We start from the raw sequence: 21,314 nt of genomic DNA, 5'->3' as shown, positions 1-21,314 counted from the left end.
TGGCTGTACCTTTAGTTGCCTAGGTCCTCAGCTCGGAATATCCTTCCTACACCTCTCTACCTGCCTTCCTACTTCTTTGATCAAGTTTCTCATCACCTGACCTAACATCTCCTTACGTGGCCTGGTGTTATCCTTTATTTCATAACGTTTTTTGTGAAGTGCCTTGCGATGTTTTATTATGTTAAAGGTTCTATATAAATCTAAGTTGCTGTTGTTGGGTGGTCTTTTCCTGCCATCCTCTGGTAGTAGGACCCATGGCCTTTCTCGCACAGCTTCTAGCATAACTTCAAGGATGGCATCGCTAAACTTTGGGGCAATGGATGCCTGTCCTCTGTCTCTTCTGCTAACTTCTGGCTGCCATTGCTGAAGTAATGGCTGCCATCATGTCTTTAAATCAAATCCGCCCTTTCAGCCTCCCATCTTCTTCCCACACCTGCTCCCACTAATTGGCTGCCAAGCCCGGCTTAAAGCCAATTAGGGTCGGCCTCTGGGAAAATTGGAATCTGTGACTGCTTCCCCCTTGGAGTGGGGTCAGGACCCCAGAATAGTTGCAGTGTTGGAGCCCCAAACTACCTACTCAAGATCCCGTGGTAAATTTCAAAGAGCTGGGAATCCTCCAGATGTCCTGTACAAAATACATCTCCAAACCAACAGATTAGCTGATAATTTATCTTATTGCCGGTTTTGAATTTTGCTGTGCACAAACTGTTTGCCATTTTTTAAACGTAATTGTGCTTCAGTGTAATTAGCTGTGAAGTGCTTTCGAACATTCCAAGGGCCTAAATAAATGTAATTCTTTTTGAAGTAGATGCTTGCGCATAAGTGACTGAAAGCACAGAACTCAGGTGGACTGAAATCTTCTGATAAAGATAACGCAAGTCAAGATTTTAATATTTGTAGATATTGCAGTACATCAAATTCACTTGAAATTGCACATTACAACTGAGTAACATTTTCTTAAAGCTGCTTGGCATATCATAAAGATAACCATTCACTTTACTAAAAACACCACAGAAAAATTAAGTTTGGTAATTTATTAATCTGGGATACCTAGGAAAGTTTTTAAAAAATTAAAAGATGCAACAAAGTATAACTATTTTATCCGTGAGATTCTTGACATATAATAAAACTCTAATTTACAATCCATGTGCATCTCATCTAGCAAAATATAATTACAATGCACCTACTGGTGGCATTATAAGCACAAATTAGTGAGGTAAATTTACATGGAATGTTGAGCATGATTTAATACCAAGTTGTGGACAGGCATTAATAACCAACAGCTTTTAAAATACAGTTATGAACCACATCATCAACATGGCAAAACACCATTTTTCCAAAGAATTCTCTTCTTATATAATATTTCACTGGATTTCATTTTATTGTACAAGACACACATGAATTCCTCTGGTTCTGATGACATGCTAAGGCAGAACCACCAATGCACCTTGTTTGGATACATTGCATTTTCTTCATTAACAACCTACACCATATATTTTTTACTTAAAAACAAATATCACCTACAATTTACTAAAATACACTTATATTTCAGCATTTTAAAAATAAAATCCCTGTCACCTCATAAGGTCACAATCAGTAGTAAAACCAGAAAGTGTCTACATTTATTCCCCAAGTAGTGAAAATATTTTAGCACTGCTCATTTCAGGTAGATGGAAGCTTGCAATTAGCAAAAGTAACATGGTTTGCTATTGGACATTAAAAGTGCAAAATAAAATGGCAATGTTTTACTTCAAAGCACCATCCGTTCTGGGAATGACCATCAAGATCACCACCCTCCTAAACAACGTTCAGTTAAATTTTTATTATTATTATTATTCCCTTTTGTGGTTTTATGAATGTAGCCAATTGACTGGGATCCAGAAAGGATTTTTCTCCAGATTATCTAAGGTCATTTTTAGCTCTTTGTAGGCAACTGAAAGGTCATCATTCACCAGAGTTTTGTCAAAGAGATGCGAGCACTGGGCTTCAATCAGCTCTCCGGATTTGATCATTTCTTGAAGATCTTCTTCCTGCAAATAAATGGCAGAAATTGAATACTTAACTAAAGGTTATTCACTGAAGATCCATCAAAACCAGTAGTTTCTGATTGATTGCAAAACAAACGTTTTCCTTCCCTTTTTTCCCCTCTCCATTCCTCCCTGTGTTAATTCTTGCTGAATACATAGAATTGTAGAAACTTATAGCACAGAAGGAGGGCATTTGGCCCATCATGCCTATGCTGGCTCTTTGAAAGAGCGGTCCCACATCCTGCTTTTTGATCATAATTCTGCAAGTTCTTCACCCTCAGCTACCTGTCCAAATACCTTATTTATTCGTGAAATCAGTTTCCGCCACCTTTCCAGGTAAAGAATTCCAGATACCACCAACACAATGAGAAAAAAATTCTCCTGCTCTCCCTCAGACCTTTTTTCAATGATTTTGAATCCATGGCCTCCAATTATTGACCCATTGGCCAGAGGGTTTATTTTAATCAAAACCTATCATCTTAAAAATGTCTATTAGAACTCCTCTTAACCTTCCCTGTTCCAAGGGAAACAGTCCTAACTTTTCCAACTCTCTTCATAATTGAAGTCCCTCATCCCTGGTAAGATCCTGGTAAATTTACCCTGTATTCTCTCTAAGGCCTTTGCTTCTTTCCTGTCTGTCATTTCCAGAAATGCCCACAATGTTCCCACTGAAATCTATATGATTTATAAAGTTCTTGCATAATTTCTCTGCTTTTATATTGTTAATGTCTCTGTAGAGACCGGTAATATTTAAAAAAGAAATTCGAACACCGCAGAAAGAACAGGGCCACAAGATTCCACGATTTAAAGCAAATGAATTTTACAATACATAAATCAAGTAAAGCAAATACTACTAAATAAACACTGTCTTATGTAATTACTTATACCTTATATCGAAAAGCACAACGAAACACAGCCACGTATACTTTTGACTAAAGCCCTCAGCTGAACCTTCACTTTTCCCCCATGACTTCCTTAGAAAGTCTTCGGCTACTTATCAGGTTCTTGAAGGTTATCCACTTTCTTGAGACTAATGCTAAGCTTTTCCACAGCTGCCTTGTTAGGTCTAGGACTTTTCAGCTCAAGCCTGATTTTGAATAGCTTTATTCACCTGGTCCACAACTGTTGGAAATGTTTTTTCCTCTGCTTTCTGAACTTCTTACACAAACCCTAAACACTTCTGGCCAAATCCCACTACTACTTCCTCCACGTCTACTCCCAGGCTAATTGTCTTTCACTGAGGGCACTGTAGATTTCTTCCTCTAGCTCCAAGCTAGGTAAATCTTCCAGCCTCTTTTTCCCTCATGAACTCTGTCTCCAAGAATGCGAGCTCCCGCCTGCATTGGTGTGTGGTAAACAGTGAAGTTAGTATTTGCTCTGCTTAAGGTATAGGCCTGGCTAACATTGAGCTCTTTCGCTCCCTTGATTCTCGGTGAGCTGCAAACACACGAGACCTAAACTGTCTCTATCTCTGATAATTCTGACTCTATAGGAAAGCTTGTAACTTGATCCCAAAATTGGCTTCCCCATGCCCTTCTCCATGGCAACGGGAAACAAGTAAGCCCTATCTCCAAGTAAAAATGTTAATTAACTATCTCTGGCCACAATAGCTTTTCATCTTAGAAAAGGAGAGTTCCAGCAATTATTTATAATCTTGATATAACAGTAACAAATTTATAAGTTTCAGAAGACTTAAAATCTTTTGATTGTGGACGTAGCAACAGTGTGATTGTTCTCAAATGTAAATATCAGTCACCTCCCTTTCAGTAACACATTTTGAGGCTTCTCTTTGATCCTTACTAATTACTACCCAGTTTTTACAGGCAAGTAGACTCCAACACAGATCACATAATCCCTTTCATTTACCCTAAATTTAAAGATACAGTCCCAAAATTATAACCCTCTTACAAATCAAAAGACACAGTCCTCAAACATAATAATCATATAACTCAAGTAATCCATATGTTTTTATATAAGTCGTTTTACCACTTTATCAAGCTGCCATGTGACCTTTAAGGCTTTGTGCATATGGACACCACTACACTTTTCAAAACTGTTACTTATAGCATACTGTTGTTCCATATTAGTCCTTCCAAAGTGTATCACTTCTCACATCCCCCCCTGCCATTGAACTGCATCCGGCATGCATCTACCCATTTCATTATCCTGCCTTTGTCATTCTGAAGTCCACAACTATCCCCATAACTATCTACTTCTTGGCCAATTTTTATATCATCCGCAAACTTGCTGTTTCCTCTGCCTAATTCTAGGTTGCTTATCAAAATTGAAAAGAATAATGGACCCAAAACTGATCCTTGGGGAACACCACAGCAAACCACCTCCCAGTCTGAAAATCATCCACCCACCACCACCCTTTGCTTCCTGTCACTCAGCCAATTTTGTATCCATGCCACCACCTTCACTTAATTCCGTGGGCTTTCATTTTCTTAATAAGCCTCCTGTGTGACATTTCTACAAATGCTTTCCTAAAGTCCACAAATACAAAATCTACTGCATTACCATGATCAGCCTTCTCTGTTACCTCAAGGAATTTAATCTAGTTAATCAAACAATTCAGGTTCAACAAATCCAGCTCGCCTCTCCTTGACTAGCCCATGCCTTTCCAAATGAAGGTTTATACTGTCCTGAAAATGGTTTTCAACAATGCCCCCACCAATGTTAAACTGACTGGTCTGAAGTTTCCTTCTTTATCCCTTGGTGGCATCACATTAGCAACTCCTCAGTCCTTTGGCACAACTCTTGTATTTATTGCAGATTCAAAGATTGTGATAAATACGTCTGCTGTTTCTATCTTTGTTTCTTTCAGCAACCTAGGATGCTAATCCATATGGACCAGCCGTCTATCAACTTTCAGTAACGATAATAGCTTTAGTACATTTTCTCTGTTCTAATCCTGTCCTAAACTGCCCTCTTTTTTATTGTAACCTTCACATCATCCACTTCCTTTGTGAAGCGAGATGCAAAATGCTCATTTATTACTTTTGCCAAGTCCTCTACCACCACATCAAGATTTCCCTCTGGTTCCTTAATAGGTCTACCACTTTTCCTGGCAAATGGCTTCCATATTCTATGTTTATAAAGTGTCTTAGAGTTAAATTTAATGTGGCCTGCTAAACCTTTCTTGCAATCTCTTTGCCTCTCGTATTAATGTTTTCAATTCCTTTCTTCAATATCCTTACGGCAGAATTTTTAGGTTGGTATGCGGACGCTTGCCTGGCCTGATCGGATGCAAAATCATGCGAGATGACGTCAGGCGAGTGTCCCGATATCATCCCATGCCTCGCCAGATATTTCAGTCGATGGGTGCGCATTAAGTCGGAAGTGTGCCTACCGACAATTAAGAGGCCTATTAGGGTCATTAAAGTTGTAATTATCTCCAATTTTTCATGGTCCATCCAATCTTACAGTTGGTGGACGGGTGAATTGGCTAGGCAGACTTTGCATTTTTCATGAAACCTCATCCAAGGGCGGGATGCGGTTTCCATTATTAAATTAAAAAATAAAAATCTATGGACAGCATCTTTACCACGTATGTGTTCAGGTGTCTGATTGTGATGCTTGCACATTTTTCCCTTACTTTACAAACTTCATTTAACTGTTTTAAAGTGTTCAGCTCCGAGGCAGCTCTCCGCCTTTCAGGGAGCTTTCATTCAGTGCTCGCCCACGTCTATGTCAGCACTTGCCCTCCGCCCGCCCCCCACCCCGGCAGCGCTGAGCAATTCACTATGTGCTTCACGCTGGCTGACGTTAACTGGCCAGCCAGGGTGAAATCACGGTCGGGAGCTGATCGAGGTCGGCGGTTCCTTCCCCAGCCCACCCCGGATCCACCGATTACATCTACCCACCTAAAAACCCTGCCCAAAACCTTTCTGGTTATTAACCAAATTTTGTTCCTGATGTGAAATAAACCAAATTTTCCTGTATTATTTAAATTTTATTGCCTTTGTCATCAAGGGTGCATTCACTTTGGATGTTCTGCTTTTCCCTTCAAAGGAATATGTATAGCTTGCACTAGATTTCAGCTTTAAAACCATCTATTACTAATTGAATATTAGAATTATGTATTATTTTATGTGAAGGGCTGGGTTAAACCACTGAGAATATCTATATCAGGTATAACTAAATTATTTCAATAATCATGTATACTTATTTATTTTTATTAATTCATGGGACGTGGGCATTTCTGGCTCAGCCAGCATTTATTGCGCATCCATAATTGCCCTTGAGAAGGTGAGCTGCCTTCTTGAACCGCTGCAGTCCATGTGGTGTAAGTACACCCATAGTACTGTGAAGGAGGAAGCCCCAGGATTTTGAATAAGCAACAGTGAAGGAACAGTGATATATTTGCAAGTCATGATGGTGAATGGCATGCAACAAAACTTAAAGGTGGTGGTGTTCCCATGTACCTGCTGCTCTTGTCCTTCAAGATAGCAGTAGTCGAGGGTTTGGAAGATGCTGAATAAGGAACCTTGGTGAGTTCCTGCAATACATCTTGTAGATGGTACACACTGTTGCCACTGTTTATCGGTGGTGGAGAGACTGAATGTTTGTGAATGGGGTGCCAATCAAATGGACTGCTTTGTCCTGGATGGTGTCAAGCTTCTTGAGTGCTGTGGGAGCTGCACTCATCCAGACACATGGAGAGCATTCCCTCATACTCCTGGCTTCTGTCATGTAGTTGGTGGACAGGCTTTGGGGATTCAGAAGGCGAGATATTCGCTGCAGGATTCCTAGCCTCTGATCTGCTCTTGCAGCCAGTGTTTATATGGCTAGTCCAGTGTCCAGTTCAGTTTTTGGTCAATGGTAACCCCCTAGAATGTTGATAGTGGGAGATTCGGTGATGGCAATGCCATTGAAATTCAAGGGGCAATGGTTAGATTCTCTCTTGTTGAAGATGGTCATTGCCTGGCATTTGTGTGGCGCAAATGTTACTTGCCACTTGTCAGCCCAAGCCTGGATATTGTCATTTGGACATGGACTGCTTCAGTATCTGAGGAGTTGCGAATGGTGCCGAACATTGTGCAATCATCAACGAACATCCCCACTTCTGACCTTATGATGGAAGGAAGTCATTGATGAAGCAGCTAAAGATGGTTGGGCCAAGTACGCTACCCTGAGGAACACTTGCAATGATATCCTGGAACTGAGATGATTGATCTCCAACAAGGTCAGTCACTCTTAGCTCACCTTGGGAGTTCAGCTCTTTTGTCCATGTTTGAACCAAGGCTGTAATAAGGTCAGGAGCTGTGACCCTGGCAGAACCCAAATTGGGAGTCAATGAGCAGGTTATTGCCAAGCAAGTGCTGCTTGATAGCACTGTTGATGACCCCTTCCATTACTTTACTGATGATCGGAAATAGACGGATGGGACAATAACTGGCCAGGTTGGATTTGTCATGATTTTTGTGTACAAAGCTGGGCAGTTTTCCACATAGCTGGGAAGATGCCAGTGTTGTAGCTGTACTGGAACAACCTGGCTAGGGGCGCAGCAAGTTCTGGAGCACAAATCCTCGGTACTATTCCCAGAATATTGTCAGGCAGTATTCAGTGTCTTCAGCCATTTCTTTATATCACATGGAGTGAATCGAATTGGCTGAAGACTGGCATCTGTGATGCTGGGGACCTCTGAAGGAGGCCGAGATGGATCATCCACTTGGTACTTCTGGTTGAAGATTGTTACAAATGCTTCAGCTTTATCTTTTGCATTGATGTTCTAGGCTCCCCTAAAGGGCATCAGTGAACCAGATGGATTTTTATGACAACTGACAATGGTTTCATCGTCATGAGACTTATAATTCCAGGTTTTTAATGAATTCAAATTCCACCATCTGCCTTTGTGACATTCGAACCCAGGTCCCCAGAGCATTACCCTGGGTCTCTGGATTACAAGTTGAGTGACAATATCATTGTGTGACCGTCTCCCTCTCTACATTGGGGAGACGATACGCAGACTAAGGTGCAGAACACCTCAGTTCAGTCTACGAGCATGACCCCAAGCTCCATCTTGCTCCCACCTGACCTTTCTGTCCATGGCCTGCTACAGTGTTCCAGGGAAACCCAATGCAAGCTCAAGGAACAGCAACTTACCTTTCGACACAGCGCTCTACAGCCTTCTGACCACATTGAGTTCAACAACTTTAGATCATAACCTCTGCCTCCATCAACTTCTTTGTGTATTTTTAATTTTTTTTTTTGCTTTGCTTGGTCGGTCACCATGTGGTTTGCTTCTTTCTTTATCCCTTCATGTTGCATTCAGTTGATTTTTATGTTGCAATTCATTCCCCATTTGGACACAACCTGTGTTTCCTTACTATACCCATTACCACTCTCTTTGGCTGTTCCATCATGAAACCTTTTGTTATTTGATCTCTCCTGCCCTCTGCCCTATCACAGATCTTCTCCTTTATTTTTCCTGCCCCCTCCTCACTTCCACTGGCTTAACAATTCTTATGGGCAGAATTTAGCCCTCGATGGGCAGGCGGGCCCCAGCGGTTTGGCAGCGGGAAGCCGAACTCTGCCGCCGAAACAGGCTCTGCCGCCATTTTGAGTGGGCGGGCCACCTGACAGGAAGCATCATGCGCTTCCTGTGCAGGGGGAATTCCCCTATTGTCAAAGTGCACTCTTTCGCGCATATCTACCTGAGACTAAGTGCTGTCTCAGGGAGAGTGTTGAAAGTTTAATAAACGTAAAAAATAGAAAAATAAAAAATTATTAACATGTCCCCCTCATGTGACAATGTCACACGAGATGGGACATGTTAATAAATATGACTGAAACTTTATTAAAGGTTTTTAAAACAGACATGAAACCTCATCCCGCTAGTGGATGAGGTTTCATGTTTTTTCAGAAGCCCGCTGGGGCTCCTGGCCTGCCCGCCAGCCTTAAGGTTGGATGCGCAGGTCCTTTAATTGTTTTAATTATCCTGTCAATGGCCTCAACTGGCCACTAGCAGGTCGGCGGGCACACAGCTGATTTCGCTGTCCGCCCGCCTTCCTGAATATTTAAATGGGGCGGGATGACATTGGGGGTTCCCCCGACACCATCCCGTGTCATTTTTGCATCGGTGAGTGGGCCCCCCCCCAACTCGCCGGTGGAAAAATTTTGGCCTTTGTTTCTATCTTCCTTTAATTCTGATGAAAGGTCATCGACCTGAAACATTAACGCTGTTCCTTTCCACAGATGCTGCCTGACCTGCTGAGTTTCTCCAGCTTTTTCTCATTCTTATTTCAGATTTCCAGCATCCAGTGTTTTGCTTCCCTTGTTGAGATTTTAGCTTGAGGTTAGGAATTCCATTCCCTTATCCTGTTTAGCTACCTCTTCTGTCCTTTTAATATCAGAGTAGTTGAAATCCTCCATGATTATTACTCAATGTTTTTACTCAATTCCATAATTTGCCTGCATTTTTCTTCTTCCTCCCTTCCACTGTTATTATGGTGGTCTATAGATGACACCAATTAATGTAATTTATCCTTTATTATATTTTATCTCTATCCATGTAGATTCTATTTTGTCTTGATATCTCCTTCTTTCTATTGCTATTTTTTATCCCAAATAAGCATAGCTCCTCCACTTTCCCAACTCCATCTTTTCTACATGTTACAATACCTGCAATGTTTAATTTCAAATCTTGATTTTTCTATAGCCATATCTCAGTAATGAAGGGATGCAATATATTTCCAGGTAAGGAAGCTGTGCAATTTGGAAAGGAACTTGCAGGTGATGGCGTTCCAATGCATCTGTCGCTCTTGTTCATCTTGGCAGTGGAGGTGTTGATACTTGTCTGAAAGGAGCTGTCAAAAAGTTTTGGCGAGCTGCTGCTGCGTATCTTGCAGATGGTACAGACTCTTGCCACTGTGTGGCCTGCTTTGTCCTGGATGGTGTCGAGATTGTCGAATGTTGTAGCTCATCCAGGCAAGTGGAGATTATTACATCACACTCCTGACTTTTGCCTTGTAGGTGGTGGACAGGCTTTGGGGAATCAGATGAGTTACCTGCCACAGAATTCCCAGCCTCTGACCTGCTCTTGCAGCCACTATTTAAATGGCTGGTCCTGTTCAGTTTCTGGTTAATCATAACCCACAGGATGTTGATCGTGGGGGACTCAGCGATGGTAATGCCATTGAATGTCAAGGGAGATGGTTAGATTCTCTCTTGTTGGAGGTGGTTATTGCTCGGCACTTATGTGGCATGAATTTTACTTGCCACAGATCAGCCCAAGCCTGAATGTTTATCAACTGCTGTCACTTTCAGAAAAGTAGTGATGACAAAAGCTGACAGTTTTGCTGATGTTACTACCACAAAATCTGGACCAGGATTTTTAATGTATTACAAGAGATTTTCTTTTTCAAGATTTTTTCTTTTGCCACCACGCACCCACCTGCCCCCCCCCAAACCCCCCCCCACCACCGCACCCCCATCACCCCTCAAAATGATCATCCTTTTCATACATAGACATGATTCTAACACATTTAACCAAAGTGATCCTGACCAAATACTTAAAATTGGTAGGATCTTTTGATGACATGAAAATACATATTAATGTTTCAAAGACAAAATTACAGTTTTCACATCAGTTCTAATCCACCAGGGTGTTTCTGAAGATCTGTTCTTGGATTTATGTTTTGAAGTTTAATCTACTTTTGTGTGTTTGGATTGTCATCACCCCAAGTACTTCTCTGACATTTTGCATTTTTTAGAAAAAGTCCAATCAAAGCAGTTGGAAGCATGACTCTCCTGTGCATCTTCCAACAATTACCAAGCTGTGCTAATAGATCTTTGGCATTTTGGTTTGGCCAGGCCAGGTAACTAGAAAATGAGGAAGAGAAGACATGCAAAATGAGAGGAAGTTTAAATTGGAATGTCATTCTGATATTTTTTATTCATTCATGGGATATCGCTGGAGAGGCCAGCATTTATTGCCCATCCCTAATTGCCCTTGTTCAGAGGGCATTTAAGAGTCAACCACATTCCTGTGGGTCTGGAGTCACATGCAGGCCAGACCAGGTAAGGCCAGCAGATTCCTGTTAGTGAGCCAATCAACAACAATCGACAATGGTTTCATGGTCATCAGATTTCACCATCTGCCGTGGTGAGATTCAAACCCAGGTCCCCAGGGTATTACCCTGGGTCTCTGGAATATTAGTCCAGTGACAATACCATGATGCCACTGGTGAAGGGTGATGATAATTTTTGTAACTGAGTGAGTTAGTGCTTTTATTGTACCAAATAGAACATAATAAATGCTTCACATATACCAAAATTCCAGTTACATCAATTAGGTGACGGATCCATAGTCTCAAAGCTTGTACTCTTTGAGACAGACCCTAATTGAAAAGGAAAACAGAGTAGAAGCACAGCCTCCCAGTTTCCAAGGAAACCAAGATTGAAGCTGAGATTGGAAACCAAAACTTCTGGGAGACTAAAACTGGTTGAAACCATGTAATGAGGTCACTGCCATCAGAACTCCGATGATGACAATGATTATCGTTAGATGTGATTCCACGCTTGGACAACATTTGTTAAATAACCCTTAATGAGCTAAGAATTACACTGACAACCAATTTAAGATTCCCAGTTGGGCTCGCAATGTGACACATTTGCGTGTAAAGGAAGCTATATATATTAATACACAAGGCCCTGTGCTTTGCAGACAGAAAGAACAAGCACATATACTGCACCTGTTTCAGCTAAACAAAATAAGTGACAGCCATTCACTGACTCATTCCTCAGGGCAAAGCTTTGACCAATCAGGGCCAAGCTGCTTGGTTTAAATTTCAAGCAATGCATTGTGGATGTGCCTGTATAACACTGGCTGCAATAGTTCAAGAAAGTAGCTCACCACCACCTTCTGAAGGGCATAAGTCCCTGTCAACGATGCCCACTTTTCTTGGAATGAATAAAAAGTATATCTTATAAAATTGAATTTAAAATTCCACATTTGCATGATCTGATTCAATCAACGCTTGCCCTCTAACTTTGCTTCACCTGAAGACTATGCTTGATGGCCACTCTCCATGTGCAAAGCCATGGGCAATTCAGTAACAAAAAGATACCAACTGCATCAGGAATTCATGATCACTTTCAATGTTACACTGCTGCCTGGTGGACGAATGTGTGGTGAATAGAAGAGGAAACGGACAAGGTCCAAATGCCGGTACACATAAAATTATGCTGGAAGCTCTCAGTACTAGCCCTCTCTTTTCCATTTTGCCACAACACAAATATGCTAATGGAGAATCTAGTGTATTGTTTGCATGCTGCAAACCGGCATTCAAAGTAAGAACGATGGCACTTATTCAACTTCTTGTTTGCACAAAGGTAGTAAAAGCTTTTACTTAATAACCTGAGTTCCCAAATCGCTGTAGACAGATTTACATCATCATTACCCACAACTCCAGGTGTTAACATCAAAAGTGTATTTTCACATTTTTTCCCCCCTCTGCTTGCATAACTGGTCAAGCCTACTGGTAGCCAGAAATGTGTTACAACACTGAAAGGTTTATAAAAAATGGATAATATCCAAAAATTCTTGAATGATTATTTCTGCTGATTTCCTGTGTCTCTAGAAAGCTGTTACTATAAACCCTGCCTGTGTGTGGGTGTTGTACATGTATTTTAAACATTGGTTACTGACAATTTATTTTTTTTAAGCAGTCAGCAATGTTTTTTAATAAAGGAACAAATTAACAGAGCAATACCAATGCCAAGAGATACCAAGGAATGGTATTTTTGACCTGTTACTTCTGGTTGAAAATGGAAATCACACTGTCCATTTTCTTCAAAAGGATAGCAGCATTTTCTCAATTCTAATCACAATGCCAAAGATGGGCATTAAATAATGGATACAATGCTAGACTGTGATACATAAAATTGATATAACTGGCTTTATCTTAAAGGCACTTTATCACATCAGTAAGCAAGCCTGAGAATGATCTCTTCATCAAAGAAAATAAAGTTTCTTCTCCCACCATGTTGCTTAGCTAATGTATGGTCTAACTGTTGCTGAAGTCTTAAAGCAGATAATCAATTCTTTCCCTTCCTCATCCTGTGTGTTAATCTGGAGCCATTTTTTCATTTTTCCTCTCTCCAGTTCTGATGAAGAGTCATATCAGACTTGAAATGTTAACTCTGATTCTCTCTCTACTGATGCTGCCAGAGCTGCTGAGTTTTTCCAGAATTTTCTGTTTTTATACCCCATCTTCCTTGCTTGCCAAAATTTCTAGCCAGCTGTCCATTGGGAGCTAACCTCACTAAGTTCCTTCATCTGGCTCATCCCAACACTGTCCGCTTGGACTCTTCCAATGGATGAATAATCACCACCTTTCTGCATATTTTGCTGCAGAATGACCAACCAGGCCATTACCATCTATAGCTTAACTGTGATAGATTGTATTGGCATCCTGGTTTCAACTAAAATGTTCCCTTCCTCTTCTCCATCTACCTGCTGGCCCTTGGCAGCATCACCTGCAGACATGGGAGGTGAGCTTTCACATGCATGCTGATAACACCCAGCTCTACTCTCCACCTCTCTTGATCCCTCTACATCTTCTTTAGTTGTCAGTTTGCTTGACCAACATCATGCAGCTGCATTTTTCCCCAGCTAAACACTGGAAAACCTGAAACCACTAGCTCTAGCCTCCACCATAAACTCGGTATCCCTCCCACATGAGGACATAAGAAATAGGAGGAGTAGGCTGTAAGGCCCTCGCGCCTACTCTGCCATTCAATAATATCATGGTTCATCTGAATGTGGCCTCAACTCTGCCTATTCCCCTAAACCAGGGGTGGGGAATTATTATCAAGGGCTGCTCACACATAGGCTAAATCAGTTGTGGACTACACAAACATAAAAACCAAGTTAATTAATTTATTTTTTTTAACAATCGAACACAGAAACATTCAACTCACCCACTGTTTTAATGCGATGGCTGAGTTTGCTTTTCCTTAATGAGCAGCACAGCTTCTGTGTCTCAATCACAGCACTCCTGAAATTCAGCCCAACTTTTTGTTTGCTTTCCCTTCCCCTTCTCTCTCTCTCCCTTCCCTCTCCTTTCCCACTCTGTTGCACCCCAAGCCAGCCCAGGGCAGCGACTCAACAACCCAAGGCTCTGGCCAACTCCCAGTCTGAGGCTGTGCCTGGACCTGGAGCCTGGGCCTCTTCCTCAGTCTGCTCCTGTCCTGGGGCACTAATGGATCTGGGAGGGGGAGTGAGCCGCCAATGGAGCCGGGTGTCCTGCTCCCTTTCTCCCCGACCCCGGGTTATTCACACTTCAACACCTGATCGGCAGCTGGCAGCTTCCTGTCCCTGCCCTGCGCTCCTGGATCTTAGGCCTTGTGCTCTCCCCACAGCCTGGGCCTCTGGTGACTGCTGCTGAGGCTGAGGCATCAGGACATGGCAGTGGCTGGCCCAGAGTGCAGCATGCGCAGGGGGGTGGGGCGGCAGCAGGGTCAGATTTCGAAATCTCACTGTGGCTGGATGAAAAAGTGCAATGGGCTATTTCCAGCCCCTGAGCCAGGGGTTCCACACCCCTGACCTAAACCCTTGAACTCCCCTACAGTTCAAAAATCTGTCCATTTTAGTCTTGAACAGATTCCATGACCCAGCCTTCACAGCTCTCTGGGTATAGAATTCCAAAGATGAACGACCCTCAGAAGAAATTCCTTCTCATCTCCATCTTAAATGATTTATTTATTTATTCTGAAACTTTGCCCCCTAGTTCCAGATTCCCCCATACGAGAAATTCTCTCTCGGCATCTACTGGCAAGTCTCCTCAGACTCTTATATGTTTCAAGAAGATAACCTCTCAATGAGTATAAGGCCTAACCTGCATAACCTTTCCTCATTAGACACAATCCCTTGATCCCACAAATCAATCTAGTGAACCTGCCTCCAATGCAAATATATCCCTCCTTAAATAAACAAAACTATACAAAGTACTTTAGGTATTGTCTAATCAACACACTACAGCTGTAGCCAGACTTCTTTACTTTTATACTCCATCACCTTTCAATAAAGGCCAATTTTCCATTTGACATCCTAATTATTTGCTGTACCTACACACTAATTTTTCCATATTTGATGGCACCCAGATCCCTTTGTGTTGCAGCATTCTGCAATCTCCCTCCACTTAAACAATATTTTACTTTCCTATTATTCCTACAGAAGTGGATAACTTCAAATTTTCCTGTGTTATACTCCATCTGTCAATTTTTTGCCTGCTCACTTAACCTATCTATATCCTTTTACGGATTCTGTGTCCTCATAACTTGTTTTCCCATCATTTTCCATGGTGCTATTTTTCATATTAGTTTAGTTGTGCAATTTTCAGCAAATGGTACTGCATAAGATCAGGAAGTACATGGAATTGGAGATAGCCCCATAGCATGGAGAGAAAACTGGCTGGGAAGTACATGACAAATTTACAGTTTCCACTGAATAGTGAACAGACTATGCACAATGCCCAAAACACTTGCAAAAACCCAAGAATAGCACTGCAATTGGACTTATTCAGTTGCTATAAGTGGCCTTGATATTATTCTCTACATGGTATGACCCCCTTGTCATTATAAAAGGGTATACAACTGTCTCACCATGAGAAAGTCAAGCGAGGTCCGCTAGTTTGGGAAAAAAAGAAACTGGCATTATCACTACATTATAAAGTTTAAAGTACAGAAAAGGCAAGGTCACCAAAATCATTGAAAGGATAGGGACATAGCATGCAAGTATTGAATTTTCATCATATTTGCTCACGAGAAAACCACATAACTCTGGATATCAAGACAACATGTGGAAAATAATAATACAGGTGAGGATAACAAAAATAGACATTAGAAAACTTTACATAGTAATATCCCTTGCAAATTTCAGACAATACTCTTCAATTTCATGTTCAGAGGAACATTCTTTAACGTACCTGTTAAGGTGCATTCATTTCATCTTAGTGATCTTCCTGATTGTGACTGCCAATTTAGTGCCGACGAGTGCCAAACTATTGCATCTATTACACAATGGACCTTTGCCTACAAGAATGACTTTCATCCCATGAATCTAGGCTGGGTTTGATTCTGCACTTCAGAGATAATGTAATTTGTTCAATTATTCAAACTCTCTAAACTTTTTGGGAAAGTTTTGTCATGCTGCTGGCAAAATTACAGTAGGAAAAACAACTTCCCACATTAAGACATTTTCCCCTTCCTAACAGGACTGTGGGTGTAGCTATGATACTTCGACTGCAGCGGTTCAAGGTGGCGGCTTGCCACCAACTTCTCAAGGGCAATTAGGGATGGGCAACAAATGCTGGCCTAGCCAACGATGCTCACATCCCATGAAAGAAGAAAAAAAAATCCATCTTTTGCAAACAAAACTCAATCTGAATAGGAAGTAGGCCATTCAGCTTCTCAATTCTGACATTTAACAGCAGGATCCACTTTCATAGATTTAGAACAATAAATTTATATCTCAAATCTGGAGCAGCAGCATGAGCCATTGGTTAGACTTTTCCTGCACCATTCTGCTCAAATATAATTTACACTGTAAATTTCTGGAATTGAGAGCTGATAACAGCCAAAGGTAATGGGGAATCTGGGACCTTAGTGAACGGAATCAACAGATCATTTCCTTAACCATTGAGATTTAGGCTTGAGAAAAATGGAGAGGAATGATGGAGAAGGAAATAGGGTGAACTAGAATCAAACAAAAGCAGGGGGTGGGGTGGTTGCTGGTGGTGGGGGAAAAGAAGAAAAAAAAGTTAGAAAAAAATTACATTCTAAAAATCTCCAAGAAGAATTTACTACATGCTGGAATGAATCTCAACAGATTAAATTGTTTCATTTTTAATCAAACAATGGAGCATTATAAATCAATCAGCAATTTATGGAGACATTTTTTATTAACTCATGGGATGTAGGTATCAGTGGCAAGGCCAACATTTATTGCCCATTCCTAATTGCCCTCGAGAAGGTGATCTATCTTCTTCCCCCGAACTTGCTGGTTGATGTGCACATTAATAATGGTGTGCATTGTGAATTTACTGCTTTTTCCCAGAAAGATCTGACTATCTATTGCCTTACTAATCTAAAATAAGACAGAATGCCTGTTTGTTTCAAGTAGTTTCATGTTCCACCAGTGAGAATTTTACATTCTTCTATCGTCCAAGAAACCCTGAAGCATTAGAAAATTGATATGCGAGTGGCTCGAAGGTACACTTTTACTTCTGGAAATTATGTCCTAGTACAACTTGAGCAGACGTCTCTTAAAGGATGGCTGTTAAGAGTCTAATGGGAACCATTCCACTGTAGACATGAAACTGGCCGTAAGTCTGCTACTAGTCCAACCGCATCATAAAGATAGCTTCAAAAACTTAAAATCATTCATTGATGTACACTCTTGACATTGAGAGTATGGATACATTGTAAGGATAGTTTAATAGGAGACCCAGACAGGTATTCTGGGTCATCCAAGAATGAAAAGCAGAATCACTTCCATTACCCCATAATTACCCAAAACAAACACAAATGTGAAAGAAAACTTTATACTCATTTGAAACAGTTTTGATGAGAAAAGGTTTTATTGTCTATATAAACTGCAAAACATACCGTGAATGGTTTGGCAGAGCCTTTGTCATCTTTGCTTGAAATGATTTTTGCATTCTTTCTGGTTTCTCTGAGCCGTTCAAGTGATGGTGGCTTGATGAATATCACATATGGTTTAAATTCCAATGTCCTCAGATGTTTTATTGTCTGAAACATTTAAATAGTGTAACGTTGTTTTACTTCTCAGCATATCAGGTTGCAAAATCATATTGAAAAATTAAATTTACATCTAATGTGCTACTAATAAATAAATTATACAACTATATGACTTAGTCTTGTCTCAGTGATTCACGAAAAACTATAGTGCTTCACAGACATACTTTTGTTTATTTATTCTGACAATGTAGATGATGTTGGCAAGGCTGCATTTATTGCACATCCCGTGTTTCACAGAGGAGGTGATGGGGATCACTATAGAGGAAAAAAAACATAAAAAAGATAAAAACAAAAAACTGCGGATGCTGGAAATCCAAAACAAAAACAGAATTACCTGGAAAAACTCAGCAGGTCTGGCAGCATCGGCGGAGAAGAAGAAGAAGCTTATATTTCAACTCTTTCTTGGACTTGAACTCAAGTTCTGTCGAAGGGTCATGAGGACTCGAAACGTCAACTCTTTTCTTCTCTGCCGATGCTGCCAGACCTGCTGAGTTTTTCCAGGTAATTCTGTTTTTGTTTTTTTTTTATCACTATAGAGGATACTTCTTACGTTCGTAAGCCAGTTGGGTTTTTATGACAATCCAGCAGTATTTATGGCCATTTTCTGATACTAGTTCACATATTACCCCCTCTCTGCTTCATCTACATCAAACCACGGTCGGTCTTGTAAAGGGTTTTCATCTGAACCATTATTTACTAAATATTTTAATACCCAGAACACAGCACAGTCAAAAGATTGTTCTTTAACATCAGCAGTATCCAGCTGTAAATGAAAAATTGCACGCAGCAGATAGGTTACAGTAGATAGTCTCAGTGCTGATTATGTGCTACCACAGGACTAATGTTTAAGGAGGCTATTCAAGGAAGCAGGCGCTAACTGTTGTCAGAGCATCCTCAGGTTAAGTATTGCTCAAAAAAATGAATCCCAAGTTGTTGAGGGTTTAGCATCTGTCAAATGCACTCAGAACCTATTCTGAAGTAATTGCCTCCCACATTTTGGAGGTATGCCTTAATTCCTACCAAAAACATCTGGTGTCAAAGAAAGAGAATACAGTGTCAGACTTCACACATAAATTTATCAGCTTCCTTCGTAAGCGGCTAAGTAACATTCCAGAAGTAAGGCCTGGGATGCATCTGGCTTAGTCTGCGACAATGGTAGTGCTTATCTAGTCACCCTCCTCAGTCAAAACAATATTCCAGAAAGTTTCAATTCTGAGCCACTGCCAGATGGTAATGTCATGGTGTTCCTGTCTCTCCACATTCCTTGCACCATGTAGATACAGGCATTAAACTGCTTACTATAGTTAGCTACTTAATGCAATGTAGAATGATTTGAATAAACCTTTGTATAACAATGGCCCAGGTTTTTCAACAGTAATGAAAGGAAAATGCTGAAGCTGTCAGACATACGAATTAGGGGTAGGCCACTCGGCTCCTCAAGCCTGCTCTGCCATTCAATAAGATCATGGCTGATCTGGCTGTAACCCCAACCCCACATTCCTGCCTACCCGCAATAACCTTTTACCCCCTTGTTAATCAAGAATCTGTCCAGGTCTGCCTTAAAAATATTCAAAGACTCTGCTTCTACTGTCTTTTGAGGAAGAGAATTCCAAAGGCTCATGGCCCTCAGAGAAAAAAATTCTCCTTATTTCAGTCTTAAATGAGTGACCATTATTTTTAAACAGTGACCCGTGGTTCTTGGTTCTAGGTTCTCCCACAAGTGGAAACATCCTCTGCACATCCACCCTGTCAAGACCCCTCATGATCTTAAAGGTTTTGACCAAGTCACCTCTTTCCTCTTCTAAACTCTAGCGGATACAAACCTAACCTGACCAGCCTTTCCTCATAAGACAACCCGCCCATTATCTAGTTTAGTATTAGTCTAGTAAACCTTCTCTGCGCTGTTTCTAATGCATTAACATCTTTAATTAAATAAGGAGGACAGTACTGTAAACAGTACTGCAGCTGTGGTCTCACCAATGCCCTGTGCAACTGAAGCATAACCTCCTACCTTTTGTAATCAATTCCCCTCACATTAAATGATAACATTCTTTTAGCTTTCCTAATTACTTGCTATACCTGCATACTAGCCTTTTGTGATTCATGCTCTAGGGCAGCATGCTATCCACCACCATCTCAGTACAACCCCAACCTGGCATGAAGTAGAAAAGGCCATTCAGCAGCTAAAGAGCAACAAGACATCAGGAGTAGATGGAATCCCTGCCGAAGCACTAAAGCATGGCGGAGAAACACGATTGGTGTGAACACATGGCCTCATCTCCTTTATCTGGAAGGAGGAGAGGATACCAGGAGATCTCAGATACACCCTAATTGTGACCATCTTCGAGAAAGGTGTCAAGTCTGACTGGGCTAACTATAATGAAATCTTCCTGCTGTCAGTCACATGGAAGGTTATCGCAAGAACCCTCCTCAACTGCCTTCTCACTGTGGCTGAAGAGCTCCTCCCAGAGTTGCAACGTGGATTCTGCCCATTAAAGGGCACCAACTGACATGATCTTCACCACGTGGCAACTGCAAGAGAAATGCAGGGAACAGCACCAACCCTTGCTCATGGCCTTCTTGGGCCTCTCAAAAGCCTTCGACACTGTGAATTGCAAAGGATTATGGGGCATCCTCCTACGTTTTGGCTGCCCCCAAAAGTTTGTCACCACGTTTGTTGCCGCCTGCTCCATGATGACATGCAAGTCGTGATTCTCACCAATGGATCCACCACAGACCCAATCCACGTTCGGATCAGGGTCAAGCAAGGCTGCGTCATCACAATGACGCTCTTCTCGATCTTCCTTGTCACAATGCTCCATCTCACCCTCAGCAAGCTCCCAGCTGGATTGAAGCTAAACTACAGAACAAAGGGGAACCTGTTCAACCTCCGCTGCCTGCAGGCCTTTTCAAGGTCATCCCATCCTCTGTCATCGAACTACAGTATGTAGATGATGCTTGCTTTTCTGCACAATCAGAGGCAGAGCTCCAAGCCATCGTCAACACCTTCACTGAGGCATGCAAGAGCATGGGCCTTACACTAAACATCTGTAAAGACATAGGTCCTCCACCAACCTGTCCTCGCCACACCGCACTGCCGCCGGTTATCAAAATCCATGACGAGGCCTTGGACAACGTGAACCATTTTGCATATCTTAGGAGTCTATTGTCAACAAGGGCAGACATCGACGACGAGGTTCAACAACACCTTCAGTGTGCCAGCGCAGCCTTTGGCCGCCTGAGGAAGACAGTGTTTGAACACCAGGGCCTCAAACCTGGCACCAAGCTCATGGTCTACAGAGCAGTAGTGATACCCGCCCTTCTATATGGCTCAGAGACGTGGACTACATACAGCAGGCACCTCAAAACTCTGGAGAAGTGCCACCAGCACTGCCTTCGCAAGATCCTGCAAATCTACTGGCAGGATTGGCGCACCAACATCAGTGTTCTCGCTCAGGCCAACATCCCCATCATCGAAACATTGACCTTGAAGCTCAAACAGCTTCGCTGGGTGGGCCA

General features: G+C 41.7%; 1 protein-coding gene across 8 annotated transcripts in view; it reads right to left on the bottom strand.

Moving 5' to 3' along the window:
- Positions 1-864: 864 nt before the first annotated feature.
- mpp7a (membrane palmitoylated protein 7a) overlaps positions 865-21,314 on the bottom strand; it is a 519,275-nt gene continuing 498,825 nt past the window's right edge. For all 8 annotated transcript variants that reach the window (XM_041184801.1, XM_041184806.1, XM_041184807.1 and 5 more), the window contains 2 exons: positions 17,643-17,786; positions 865-2,030 (listed from right to left, as the gene is read on the bottom strand). In XM_041184801.1, the coding sequence (XP_041040735.1) occupies positions 1,851-2,030; positions 17,643-17,786 (324 nt within the window). In that variant the 3' untranslated portion in view covers positions 865-1,850. The remainder of the gene's footprint in view (positions 2,031-17,642; positions 17,787-21,314) is intronic.

Source organism: Carcharodon carcharias, chromosome 3 (assembly GCF_017639515.1).
Source record: "Carcharodon carcharias isolate sCarCar2 chromosome 3, sCarCar2.pri, whole genome shotgun sequence".
NCBI classification, from domain to species: domain Eukaryota; kingdom Metazoa; phylum Chordata; class Chondrichthyes; order Lamniformes; family Lamnidae; genus Carcharodon; species Carcharodon carcharias.
The sequence above is the reverse complement of the archived record's forward strand: the minus strand, read 5'-3'. Positions and strand labels throughout refer to the sequence as shown.